The 14,578-nt window shown below is 36.0% G+C and overlaps 1 protein-coding gene across 3 annotated transcripts in view; it reads left to right on the top strand.

Annotated features, from left to right (window-relative positions):
- LOC126810052 (uncharacterized) overlaps positions 1–13,767 on the top strand; it is a 42,678-nt gene extending 28,911 nt beyond the window's left edge. For 2 of the 3 annotated variants that reach the window (XM_050534998.2, XM_050534997.2), the window contains 11 exons: positions 347–485; positions 1,535–1,664; positions 2,405–2,453; positions 3,541–3,702; positions 3,934–4,037; positions 5,476–5,523; positions 5,883–5,984; positions 7,574–7,605; positions 10,015–10,115; positions 10,671–10,750; positions 12,196–13,767. In XM_050534998.2, the coding sequence (XP_050390955.1) occupies positions 347–485; positions 1,535–1,664; positions 2,405–2,453; positions 3,541–3,702; positions 3,934–4,037; positions 5,476–5,523; positions 5,883–5,984; positions 7,574–7,605; positions 10,015–10,115; positions 10,671–10,750; positions 12,196–12,314 (1,066 nt within the window). In that variant the 3' untranslated portion in view covers positions 12,315–13,767. The remainder of the gene's footprint in view (positions 1–346; positions 486–1,534; positions 1,665–2,404; positions 2,454–3,540; positions 3,703–3,933; positions 4,038–5,475; positions 5,524–5,882; positions 5,985–7,573; positions 7,606–10,014; positions 10,116–10,670; positions 10,751–12,195) is intronic. The other variant, XM_050534999.2, reaches the window with a different exon arrangement.
- Positions 13,768–14,578: the final 811 nt, after the last annotated feature.

Here is a 14,578-nt window from a genome sequence, read left to right as displayed (position 1 = left end):
GTTTACCCCAAATTACAGGAAGCAGCTCTGTAAAAAAAAAACTAATGAATCGAGAAATATGTCATAGACTCATTTATCAAGTACACCACCCTCATAAATGTTACTGACTACATAAATAATACTGGATAATCAAACCTTCCTATAAACAACATTTAGCCAAATTTTCCTTTGACAAAATAAAAAACACAAAAATAAAAACTTCTCTCCCTCATCAGATTTTTGGTAAAGATTGTCTGAGAACATTGTATGAGAACCAGGGCCGTATTTTATATATTTTATTTTATATTTTAAAAGTATGAGAAAGAACATCAAGTACTATTATATATAATATTAATATATTTTAAAGGTATGAGAAAGAACATCCAGTACTATTAAGTGTTAATACGTTAAACTCCGTCAAACTAACATGTAACGGTGATCAGATAGAAGTGATGAATTTACAAATAGACGACGCTAATATCTCAATAGGAGACATCATCGTACAGGTCAGTTATTATCCCGTGCCGAATGAAGTTAGGGAGGGATGTTGAAATGGGGTCCGTCCGTCCCAGATGAATCTTCGTACTACTCCCATTGATATTCCAAGAAATTGTTTTTCCTTATGCCTTCCAAACAAGTTCAAGGGCACGGGAGGGTGATGACTAGTCATCTTGTTTTATTTAGTTCTCAATATACGCTCATATTTAAAACCAATGTTTTTTTTTATATTGCATTCTCGGTCAATGTTTTTTGAGGTGCCGAGCACCTGAATGTCGACCAAGGGGAGGTTTTTCTCCCTCGCCTTAAAATAATTGATCAATTTTGTTCCATTCTTGAATATTATATTAAGACATCTGTTTATCAGAGGTTCGGTTGTTTGGTAATCTAACGTGTGCACTTTAGATCAAAAGGACTGTCATTGAGTCAAGTGGCGTGGTTTCGATTCTCCTCTTGTGCGTGACAAGAAGTAGCGTCGCCTGTCCAACCTAGCGGGTTTTCTCTGGGTCCTCCGGTTTCCTCCCACAGCTAAAGACCCCTATTCGCAAGCGAGTTATTGAAATGAAATTTGAACCATATGTTAGTCGCAAGAAGAGATAGTTTGTGTCATGGACGTTAAACCTCATCTCTCTCTCTTTCTGATACCAATTGAAGCTGCATTAAATGAACAATAACAGTGTGGTAAATTCTCAATCTGATTAACAAACAGATCCTATTTTATAGTTCAAAATTTCGTTTTACTTGTCTTTACTACACTAGGATCTGGAAGAGTTGTTATATAACCCACATTCTGGCTGATGTGAGGGATTAGCCAATAAAACGGTATGTTACGACGGCGTGAGGTGCACGGAACTACTGTGGGTAACCCACTAGAAACATCAATGCTGATTGGTTAATCAAATGTCTGACGTCATAGGGTCAAAAGCTGCTTGTATGACCCCCGACACAACCTTCCACTACAACTGGTCAGAACTTCAGGTAGTAGAGATCTGTATTTTAATCAGATTGGTAAATTCTAAACAGTCGTGTTTTATTTATCTCGTATTTATATTAACAGATAAAATATCGTGTAAAAGGGGAGGATATCGAGCAGGTATTAAATGGCATGACATTAGACGAGGCTAATAAGGCTGTACAGAAGTGTATTGAATCAAAACCAGATATTGTAACCGTGTATATTGTACCAGGTAAATATGGTAACAAGAGTTCTTTTCATCTTTCTATAGAAGCAGACAAATGGAAGATTGAGGTGTTCGCGGGGATGGGGGAGGGGTCAACAGTACTCTCGACTGGTTCGAATCCCGCTGTCGAAAGAAACGGCCCAGAGGTGTCAGGGGCCAATCGGCCATGATTTGAAAGAAAAAATCTGACATAATTTTTTTGAAAATAGATAGAATTCATCCACTTAAAAATATAATGATCTAAATCGGCCAAGATTGGAAAGAAAAAATCTGACCTAATTTTATTTGAAAATAAATAGAATTAATCGTTTAATCCACTTAAAAATAATGATTTAACTCGAAGGAGGAAAATGATGTATACGTGGTGTGTAGGGAAAGATGAAGTAAGCTAGTTCCGTTTTATCATGTCACATAATTCTTCACTGTAATGGGGGCCAACATAAACCAGTTGGTTTTAGTCCTTCTGCTCACAGATATATAGACTAGAATATGAGCAGAAGGACTCAAATTACGTCATGGATTGTTTATTGACGGAAAGTTACGACTACTCATGGAGGACTGCGGAAATTACTAAAATTGAAATTTACCTGTTGCAGGTACTATTGACATTGGGGTTCATGTTATACCTATGGACAGGATGGACAGGAAATGTTGACATAATTACTTGCATTATTTAAAAAAAAAATTGAAGCTTTTCCGGTGACCTTTAAACTCTTCCAGTAAACCATTATTTCTTGTATTTACAGGTGCAAAATCCAAAAAACAATTTTTAGACCAGGGTAAATTTTACATCAGGTAAAATAATCATAAATTATAAACAATGTAAGGGATAATGTATAGTTGATCAGATGGGAAACCAAGGCCCTGTGTACATATTTGCGTACACATAAAAGATCCCTTGACAGTTGGAATTCGATATAAAAGTAGGCCGTAGACCGTAGTGCCGCTGTCAGGGCAAAATTTTCCTCATAGCACAATGTATGGCGTATGCCCGTCTTCATTAGCCCAGTTCGGAGCAGAACAGTAGGCCGTTAAACCCCATTTAGGCTGTTCATTGTTTTGTTGGGGTTTTTTTTGTGGGGGGGGGGGGTCTGGGGGTTGATTTTTGGGGGTGAAGGGTGGGGGGGGTATGCACAGGATCAGAACAGTAGAAATCAAATCTCAAATCTGGGTAGAAGGTTTCCCTAATTGATTGACAAGTGTCACCATTATGTGATTGCTTCTTGTAGGATGTCCTAAACCTATGACCTTCTGTGAAAAGAGGCTACTTGTATATTTACCTTAGCAACCGTTTATAATTAACAGCCAGTTCTCGCCTACTGTCAGTTATACAAATTTACAAACAAAGGGATTCTGACCAGGCAGTGCCGGATATAAATGAAGAGAGACTCTTGGCTAGTCCACTTATGAGGCCCCTCCCAATTCCTTTTAAACACAATGAAGAAAATCTGAGTACGATGATGTATGTATAAGACTACAGTGCATGTAAGAAAGGCTCCTGACAGTGACAAAAATAAGATATACCTCGTCGAGAGACCCCTGGATCTTTAGGCCCTTGGCTTCAGCCTGCCAAACCAATATCTAAATCGGGGAAATGTAATTACTGTGACCAGATCTTGACGGTAAAACGTTTTATTGATATAATATTACAGTCTTAAGCATTGGCATGGTTTTGTGTGAACTACAAATGAAAGGCAACATTAATAATATGAACTGTCTATGAACTGTTTACAGTCTAATATGCATACCCAAATAAAATAAGAAATTTGTGATGTTTTTAACACGTTTATTTTACAAATTAGTTAAGCTTGTGATGTTTTTAATATGTTTAATTTACAAATTAGTTTTAAGCTTGTCATATCGTATCTTTTTACTCTGTTAGAACCAATATTGAATATAAAGGAACGGAATATTTACCGTTGGTGGATGGTGAGGTCGTTTTTGTTCAAGAAATGAAAGGAAATGAACATTGGTATGCCGTGAAAACTGATCAGAAGTCAGGTAGATTGATGAAAGTTGGTGGCTGTATTCCAAATATGGAAGAGTAAGTACAAGCTTCCCTTTGTCCTTACTTCTGTTGGACCTAGTTTTAATCCAAACTGGGAGATTAATTAGCATTGGTGTTTTAATTTTGTTTTCATAATTAAATATTAAATAATCAATTTGAGTACCGTAGATATTGAGGGTGGATTAAGCCATGAGAAATTTTAATATTTTAGCGATAATGCAAATGGCACATGGAGTCTTAAACAATAATTGAACTTAAATTTTCTAGAGCTAAGAAGTTAATGCAACCTAGTTCTAAATCTGATTCACAGACTGCAGCAGTACCAAGAGCAGCACCATTACAAAGAAATGGCGCTTTCAGGATGAGAGATGGTAAGAATTTTCTAAACCTTGAATGTTTCAAAAATTCTTTGTAGTTAAGTTTTAACAAAGTTAGTTATTATGTCAATATTGTCTGAACAAATTGTTCCTGATCGTCTGGGAACCATGGTGATTCGGTTGGCATGGCACTGGTTCACTGACCAGTAAGTCAAGGTTTCAATCCTAGTGATGACTAAAGCAGTGGACACATTAGCCGAATCGTTCGGCCGAATCAATTGGCGCCGAATTTCATTCGGCCGAATGGGTGGACACACTAGCCGAATGCTTCGCCCGATTCAACCTGTCGATTGCATCACCTTTCACGTCACATGATTAAACATGGCGGCGTCTATGTCTTCAAACTATCACGTGACTTCTCGATATGAGTGGTGATTGACTAATGAATTCTATATTCGGCCGAATGCTTCGGCGAAGCGGACACACCAGGCGAATATAATTTGGCCGAATATATCAAACCTGTTTGATTCGGGCGAATCATTCGGCCGAATGACAGTGGACACACTAGGCGAATTTCGACGCCGATTGATTCGGCCGAACGATTCAGCCGAATCATTCGGCTAGTGTGTCCACCGCTTAAGACAGTTCCTTGTGATTTTCCAGTTTGATTTCCCATGTGAGTGTTGCAGGATGGAAAGTCTGTTGAGGAAAATGTGTAGTCGTTTCAATGGGATGAACACCCCAGGGCTTTTGTACCATATAACATTGGCAGCATCTCAAAGATCCCCTAAAAAAAGACTAAACTATAGCACCGCATGTCAGGGAAATATTTCTTTCATAGAACATTATGTATGCCTGTTTAAATTAGACCAGTAGGTGCAGAAAAGTAGGATGTTAAACCCCATTTTATTTCATATAGTTACAGAAATATAAAATTGTTTTGAACCAAGAAAAGAAAAGTGTATTAATTTCTATGTAATACTGATTTTATAATGGAGTTATAAGACGGATTTCAGTGTATTTGAAGGAAATCAGTGTATTTGAAGGAAATCAGTGTATTTGTAGTAAATCAGTGTATTTGAAGGAAATCAGTGTATTTGAAGGAAATCAGTGTATTTTGTAGGAAATCAGTGTATTTGTAGGAAATCAGTGTATTTGAAGGAATCATTGTATTTTGTAGGAAATCAGTATTTGTTTGAGAATTAAAGAATTGTTGTTATGAAATATTCAAAGAAAAGACTCATGAAAAGATCCCTTGGCAGTTGGAATTCGATATAAGGGAGGCCATAGTGCCGCTGCCAGGGCAAAATTTCCCTCTTAGCACACTGTATGGCGTATGCCCGTCTTCATTAGCCCAGTATAGGAGCAGAACAGTAGGAAGTTAAACCCCATTTCATTTCATTTCATTTATAACACATTTCATTTCATTTCAAAGAAAAGACTAAAAAAAAATTAATGAGTATATAAATTTTTGAATGTTTTATTTTTACAGGTAAACCAGGTTACAGTTCACCTTATACTGTCGTCATGCCGATGAGAGGTAATGAACATGTCACTTGGGTCTTATTTCAAAGCGGGTTTGGGTGGTTCAATTTTATTTAAATGATTTGCTTGCCCATAGGGGTCGTTAGCAGTGGGAGGAAACTGGAGGACCCGGAGAAAACCCACAAGGTTGGACAGACGACGCTGGGAATCGAAACCACGCCAGTTGACTCAATGACAGCGTGCACGTACTAACCGTTAATCAAATGTCTGATATTATAGGGTCAAAAGCCACTCGTACGACCCCCGACATCACCTTCCACTACAACCGGTCAGAACTTCATATAGTAGAGGCCATAGAAAGTATAAAAAACAAAACGAAATATAGGTTTGTATTTTAATCATTTTATTTTGTAGCGTGCACACTTTTGCCGATTTCGATTCGAGGACCTGACGTGCTTGTTTCAGCCATCTTGGATACCTTGAAGTTAACAGCATCAGATTGGGCTAAAGTCATCAGTATGTATTCATATTTATATCAGGCACTGTTAACATAATTCTGTGTTCACATTTTTGTCTAATTTTAGTCTGAATTCGTAAAAGACAGTTCCTGTAAGTCTATGGATCTGCTGTTATTTATATAAAAGAAAATTGTTGTATTAACTCTTTAAACCCGACTGGCCAATTTCTTGCTAAGATAATAACGTCTATATCCCGGGAAAGCATGACACTTTAGGAATTCCACTCTAGCACGTGTTTTGTATAGTGAGGGGCTTTCCCTGCTTCCCTTGGGGATCCACTGGAATTCGATCAAATCTAGACCAATCAAAACATGTGTTACAATGTGTCGTCGGCAGTGAGGGCTTTCCCTTCTTCACTTGCAGACACAACACAAATATTCCTTGAATGGCAAACAGACATGTAACAGACATGTAACAGACATGTAACAGAAGATAAGGATACTTGAGAATGGTGACAAATATTTTAATAATGTTGATTATGGCAACGATAGTGACTTACTTTCTATGTGAAAGTTGGCGATGATAATGGAAATAATTTTGGACTTGGTTTTATTTTATTTGTGAACTGTGATACTATGATGACAAATATTGCCTTCAAAAATCATATTACATTTATATGTATACTTTAGAACTATTTTTCCTGGAAATACATGATCCATACTTGCAGAATATCACCTTTATTGGCACTTCCGGTGATTACCAACTTTGTATTTTTGTAACTGAAAATTGTCAAATTTTGGCCCAGAGGTCAGGAGGGTGATTTACAGTATATATGCCAGGGTTTAAAAAGGGTTAAAAAAAACGTAAAAACAATTTGCCTTTAATATTTTAAAGCATGCACCATTATTAAAGTTATTGATCCTGATCATACACTGGACATTAGAGAGGTTTCACACTTACAGTTAGTAGGTGGCGACACAAACTAGGTCCACGATTTCGATAGGCCTACCTCACGGATAGAACATTGAAGATGAGATTAGTAAAGCATGTACGATTTGTCTCAGCCTATTGTTATTTTGTCTTCATGAAGGAGAAGGTCTGCTCTGTGGATTTAGTCCGTAAAAACCATGATTCAGAGAAAAATTATGGACCGGATCATATAAATTAAACAAGATTTAGCTAAGTGTTGTGAACTTTTATGACGTGCGCTTCACGTCATATGTGACCAGCTCCCACAAAACCAGGTTCTTGGTCATTTTCATAAAAATAGAGCTGGCAGCAGATTGAATATTCCACAGCCTAAGCTTTCCAAAAATACAATTCTTTCTAAATTTATCGTATCATTTGGTATACGGTTTATGTTTTTGTGCCCGTAGTACAAACTGAAGTTGTGCGACAAGTGCCTGGTTTCGTAGGAGTGGGTCACATATGTCACAAAAAGATGCGAAACCTCTCTAATGTATGTGTTTTCCAGCTTAATTTATGTTGCAGACAAAGGGCCTGAAAAACGTTTACAAACAACGTGTTGTAATTATACTTTTGATAAACATGGCTGGGTAGATTTGTTGTTCAAAGACAACCGTTAAATTTCAGTTTGCTAAATCAGTGATGGAGAATAAAAATGATTATTTTATTATGTTTATTTAGGAAGGAAAAAATGGTCTGAAATGATTCGAGAGGTATATTTAACTAGAATACCGTTTGTTATTACAAATGGTGGCTATAGCTTGTTTTAGAAATCTATCAATACACGTCTATTTCTGTATTTCTGTCGCTGGCTTATTTCAGTTACCATAGTGATAATATGTCTCCATATCTTTATAAAATCATTCTTTTTTTTGTCTATTATAAGAAATAAAAGAAAAAAAATGTTATTCTTATGAAAGGGGATTGGATGGCCAAATGGTTAGCACATGTGCGCTGTATCATAAGGTTTATCATTGAGTCAACTGGCGTAGTTTTGATTCCTCGATTGTATGTGACAAGGAATAGGGTCGCCTGTCCAACCTCGTGGGTTTTCTCCGAGTCCTCCGGTTTCCTCCCAAGCAAATTATTGAAATAAAATTGAACCATATGTTAGTCCCGAAATGACCTAGTTTGTTTTGAGTTACACCCCATCTCTCACTCTGTTTTATGAAAAATATTAAGGTGACAGGGTACTGTTACAGGGTTCCCGCGGTCCTTGAAAATCCTTGAATATCCTTAAATTTAAAATTTCATTTTCAAGGTCTTGAATATCCTTGAATTTCACGGAAATAGGAAAATATCCTTGAATTTCAGTTGAGATCCTTAATTTTGTTTCAAATGTCTTCAATTCCTTTTAAATATGAGATTATAAAGATAGTTGGTAATGTTTTGGTTATTTTTAAGATGAAAAATTGTAACTTTAGGCTAAGAAATGTCCTTGAAAATCCTTGAATTTGACGTATATTTATCCTTGAATATCCTTGAAAAAATGTTTGACGAAGCTGCGGGAACCCTGTGTTAATGATTTACTAGAAGGGTTTTACATAGGCTAAGCCTGCTCCCCAATACCATTCAGACATCCTAAATACAGATATGGTTTATTTAATGTAAACAATACAGCTACTCTACCAATTTCCTATTATCAATCTGTCGATCCTCGCAGCCTCCTACAGGCCAGGCTCCAGAGAATGTTTCTTTTGAAAAGAGCAATCTTCTCCTAAAAAAAAAACACCACTTACTCCAGATATTTAATGCTTCTGTTGAAAATGGGGAGCAGGCTTAGCCTATATAAACTCTGGAATTGTCTGATTGAAGATTATGTGATATTTTTCACTAGCAGTATTTTGTTTGTTCAGACTAAATGGAACGTTCTATTTTAAGATTTGAAAACATGATAATGTAAGATAAAACTGACAATTTCATTGGATAAACAAAGATAGACAAAGGCACATGGATTACATCATGGCAGCGTGACCTTAGTTGTCTGTAATATTCGGCAATACACGTCTCAAAATGTAATGTTGGAACTGTTTTACATGGAGTTGTTTTGATCTAAAGACTTAAGGGAGTTAATAAAGGGATATTCGACTGAACGTTCCAGAATTGAATTCTCTCAATCCCCAAAATAATGACAATCGCGTGAAAGGGGGATTTCACGCAAAACAACACTTATGTCGAATGCAGAAGATAATATCTCAACCAACCAAATGACAGCTGAAACATATTTGTTGTGTTTAATTACGTCACGATTCTACTCACACCACCTCACTTGTCAGGACTGACAAAACTGTGACAGGACTGAATTCCAACCGACTCATTTGTAATTTTGTCAATCAGAACTTTCCTGACCGACTATCAAGCATCCCCAAAGTCTGAAGACTAAAGGGAGATCTTGAAAAAGGGAGGTAATGTAGTCTCAAGACTAAAGGGAGATAATCTGAAGAAAACCTTGACTGCAACTCTGTATATTTAATCCAAGCTTATCAGCCTATTAACTATAGCCTATTAGAGTTTCATGCTTCTATTAAAATTGTGCTTACATATAGCTGGTCTCTTTAGAACTCTATACACCAATAAATAGCCATGATTATTCGTTTATCTGTCATTTTTGTTATCTTGATAATTTTTCTAGAGATATTTGATTGAAAATTTATGCATAGTTGTATATAGCAGAGTTACAGAATAATTCAGGGAAAATTTGTTTTAACAGAATTTACTCCATCTGTGCGTATTTATATATATTCACAGAAACTTTGAAATATTTTCAATATCATGGGCACAATGTCACATTAATATTTGAATTTTAATGAATTTTGCCAATTTAAGAATTTCAGAATATGAATACTCTCTGTATGTCTGTCTCTGCGTCTGTCTCTCTGTCTATCTCTCTCTCTCTCTCTCTCTCTCTCTCTCTCATAAAGTCTGTCATTGAGTCAACTGTTGTGGTTTCGATTCCCCCAGTTGTACCTGACAAGTAGTAGGGTCACCTGTTCAACTTCATGGTTTTTCTCCTGTCCGCCCAAATAACCTAGTTTGTGTCAGTGGTGGTTAAACTCTCTCTCTCTCTCACTCTCTCTCTCTCTCTCACACACATCTTATATATATTTATTTATTTTGAACAGGATAAACATGTAATCTTTGGTTCGTCTTTATCTGTCAGTGATTGTGACCTTAATCGATTTATCGTTATTAATGTTAAATCAGACAAGAAGAATCATCTTGAGTAAGTTTAACTTTAAAATATTTTTTGTGTAGTCTACAAGAAATTAATGTTAAAATCGTAAATGATGAATATAAATCGGATTGAAGTCAGGCAAATACGGAAATGTCAACAAAATATTAGAAATTTTCAATTTGATTAAAATACAGATGTATATTTCCTTTCGTTTTTTTATACTTTCGATGGCCTACACTACATGAAGATCTGACTGGTTATAGTACAAGGTCGCCTCGGGGGTCGTACAAGCGGCGTCAGACATTGATTAATCAATCAGCGTAGACGTTTCTAGTGGTTTACCCACAGTTCCGTGCATTTAACACCAAGAAGTCGCTGTAACAGACTGTTTCATGGGCTAATCCCTCACTTCAACCAAAACACCGGTAATATAACAACTCTTCCAGATCCTAGTGTAGTAAAGACAAGTAAAACGAAATTTTGAACTATAAAAGAATGAAACGAAATAGGATCTGTGTTGTAATCAGATTGGATGCAATAAGGATAGGGAGAATAAATCATATTTATTTGGTCGTTGTATTTTAATTGTGATGATATTTTCAGGAGAATATTTGGTAAAGATATAATAAAAAACTTTGATGTGAGTGACTATAAAGATAATCTGGTAACAGAAAGGAACAGCAGTGAGTGAATTCATCTTCTTCATTTCTTATAAAGATGAGAGCCACAGTGCTGAAGGCGCTTGCTTGCTAACCAGGTCATGGGTTTGATTTGATCCCTGTGTCCCCCGAGAAAATTCTCTGGGATTTTCCAGGTTGATTTCCCCCCTGTCAGTTTTGCCGGATGGAAGGCATAGCAAGAACAGTAATTAGTTGTTCGGGTTGGCCGGAAAATTGAGGTGCTGTGCAAAATTTCTCGCATAGCACACTCTGTGGTGGTTGTTAGCTCAGCACACTCCATGGTGCATGTGGCCATTAGGTCAGCACACTGTATGGGGCATGTCTTCTTTCTGACCTGGTTTCCCTGTTTCAGTGGTGCTGGACGGAGGGCAAGGCGGGCAAATAACTTATTACATATGTATTGAGTTTTTATTTCCTATATAATGAGTTCTTATTTCCTGTTTATTGAGTTCTTATTTCTTTTTTTTCCTATTTATTGAGTTCTTATTTCCTATGGGGTCATGGTGGCTAAGTGGGTAAGACGGAGGCTCGTTAGCCTGGAGGTCGGGTGTTCGATCCCTGCATTGACAGAGAAAGTTCATCCAGATTTTCCGACGTGGTTCCCCCTTGTCAGTGATGCAGGACAGAGGGCCTGACAAGGACCGCTGTCTAGTCGTTCAGATGGGACAAAAACCGAGGTCCCATGTACACATTGGCATTTTTAAAAGATCCCTTGACAGTTGAAATTCGATATAAGAGTAGGCCGTAGTGCAGCTGTCCGGGCGAAATTTCCCTCATAGCACACTGTATGGTGTATGCCTGTCTTCATTAGCCCAGTTAGGAGCAGAACAGTAGGACGTTAAACCCCATTTCATTTCATTTCATTTCATTTATTCTCTATATATAGTTCTTATTTTCTGTATTTTTATCTCCTATGTATTAAATTCTTTTTCCCTAATTATTGAGTTTTTATTTCCTATTTATTGAGTTCTTATTTCCTATTTATTAAGTTCTTTTTCCCTATTTATTGAGTTTTTATTTCCTATTTATTGAGTTCTTATTTCCTATTTATTGAGTTCTTATTTCCTATTTATTAAGTTCTTTTTCCCTATTTATTGAGTTTTTATTTCCTATTTATTGAGTTCTTATTTCCTATTTATTGAGTTCTTATTTCCTATTTATTAAGTTCTTTTTTCCTATTTATTGAGTTTTTATTTCCTATATATTGAGTTTTTATTTCTTATTTATTGAGTTCTTCTTTCCTATTTATTGAGTTCTTATTTCCTATTTATTGAGTTCTTATTTCCTATTTATTGAGTTCTTATTTCCTATTTATTAAGTTCTTTTTTCCTATTTATTGAGTTTTTATTTCCTATATATTGGGCTTTTATTTCCTATTTATTGAGTTCTTCTTTCCTATTTATTGAGTTTTTATTTCCTATATATTGGGTTTTTACTTCTTATTTCAGAAAACTTGGTTTTTGATGAGAGTATTAGTGATAAATTGGACATGTTAAGAGTTTTACAGGATCATGTTAAAAGTTTACAGAATTCTATCTTCTGGATCGATGTTAGTCACAGATGGTGACGAAGAAAAAATCACGACGCATTATATCACCGTAAACACCCATGTATAACACATAGTTTTTTCCCACTGGGTAGTCTACCCTGAACTAGGGGTGCGTGTTATTTAAGGGAATAAAAATTTGTAAATTTTTCCATCACTTTCAGTGCACAAAATTCATGGCGCATTATATTACACATGTTAATCAAATAAAGAACCCTTTTTTTCAATTCGTGATAAATTAATTCCACCATTTATTTGTAAAAGGACATATGTAAATTTGTTTAAAGTACAATATGGGTGTCAGTCATTATCACATAGAACTGGTTAAACACATTCCAAATATAATTTTAACACAGAGATCATTGCTACGATAGATGCGCAATGAAGATTTCAAAATATGGAAGTGACCAAAGTAACATTAAACTTTAACCAGTTCTATGACATATGTGATAATGACTGACACCAATATTGTCCTTTAATATTAATAACATATACAGTGCTGAATTTACCTAGAGATTTGCTTTATTATTAACCCTATGTATCCCGAAGATGACAAAGACTTCTGGTGACCAAATTCTGGCCTCTGTTAACCCAAAATATAAATTTCCTACAAGCAAAATTTTGGAACAGCATGCCTTTTGGCAGCTAGCTCCTTAAGATTTAGACAGAACACAGGCCACTGCGTATAATATTTTGACACTGTCATAAAGCTTTTTTAAACAGTATGTCACCATTCTTTGCTTTGTTAAATTTTCTAACATTTCATTTACTGTTCAAATTATTTTAAACATTCAAATATTTTTTTAAGTGAATAATGTCACCACCCTTAAATGAACTAGTGGTTCAACGCATGCATTTAAGATCATAAGATCTGTCATTGAGCTTGTACGTGACGATAGTAGGGTCACCTACCATACCTGATAGATAATCTCTGGGTTCTCCCTCCCAGTTTATTGTTATAAATAAATGTTTTGAGGAGTTTATTACATTTTTATTTCTGCCATTATCCTGTGTTTTTCCACCATTATTTTATATATTTCATCAATCATAACTTTTAAACATACATTATGCAAGAGTTAAATCTGCCTGTTGCAGGTCTTTCTTTAGGCCTGAAATGTCTTCTAAATTATTAATTAGACATTAATTAACTTATCCAGACCATATTCAACTCTCGATGTCAACGGATATCTCCAATATAAAGTAGATTTTAACAGTTCAGCCATATTTTCATTTAATTTAAAAATGGAGAAGCAAGGCTAAGTTTCGAACCAGTACATTGGTTACAAACAGTGCACACATCTTGTCTAACCTTCAAAGGCTAATATCTTCACTCACAATGGAATAATTTGAATATAATTGTCAATATATTCATTTTACTTTATCTATTTTCGCGGTATTATAGCAACAATGGCTAGCTCTGTGTCTAACTAAATCTTTCATAGTGTATATTTAATAAAATATTATTCTATCACCATTTGATGTTTGCAATATTATAATATTATCACCAAAGATTTGGGAATAAATGGATTAAAGGTTTGGAATTGGTTTTTTTTTTTTCTCGTAGAATTTTTATACGCCCACATTATTAATATTTAGCCTGTAAATTTGGCAAAACAAACCCAACTCCTGGCCTTCTTTTCCTCTTGTCATATTACAGTCATCCATTTCATATTTCATTCTCTTCATTTTTAAAAGTACCATATCGATGAAAGCCGGAATGTGGATGTATCTTGCAGCGTTAGCGATGCTTTCGTTGAATTAAATTATCACGATGGCATGATTGTTGGGGTCTAAGATTTCTTACTACCCAGTATGTCTTTTGATGCTCGACTGACAAGGACAGCTGTCTAGTCCTTCTGATGAGACAAAAAAACGAGGTCCCGTGTATACATTAGAATGCATGTAAAAGATTCCTTGGCAGTTGGAATTCGATATAAGAGTAGGCTGTAGTGCCGCTGCCCGGGCAAAATTTCCCTCATAGCACACTGTATGGCGTATGCCCGTCTTCATTAGCCCAGTATAGGAGCAGAACAGTAGGACGTTAAACCCCATTTCATTTCATTTCATTTCTTTTGATGCTCGAGGGGGGGGGGACCTAATGGTTAACATGTCTGCGTTTGATCATAAGGTCTGTCATTGAGTCAAGTGGCGTGGTTTCAACTCCCCGGTTATTCATGACAAGGAGTAGGGTCGCCTTTCCAGTCTCATGGGTTTTCTCTGCGTCCTCCGGTTTCCGCCCACTGCTAAAATTATTGAAATAAAATTGAACCATATGTTAGTCACAG

This window comes from Patella vulgata, chromosome 2, assembly GCF_932274485.2.
Source record: "Patella vulgata chromosome 2, xgPatVulg1.2, whole genome shotgun sequence".
NCBI lineage: Eukaryota > Metazoa > Mollusca > Gastropoda > Patellidae > Patella > Patella vulgata.
Note: the sequence above shows the minus strand (reverse complement) of the source record. Positions and strands in the feature narration are given on the sequence as shown.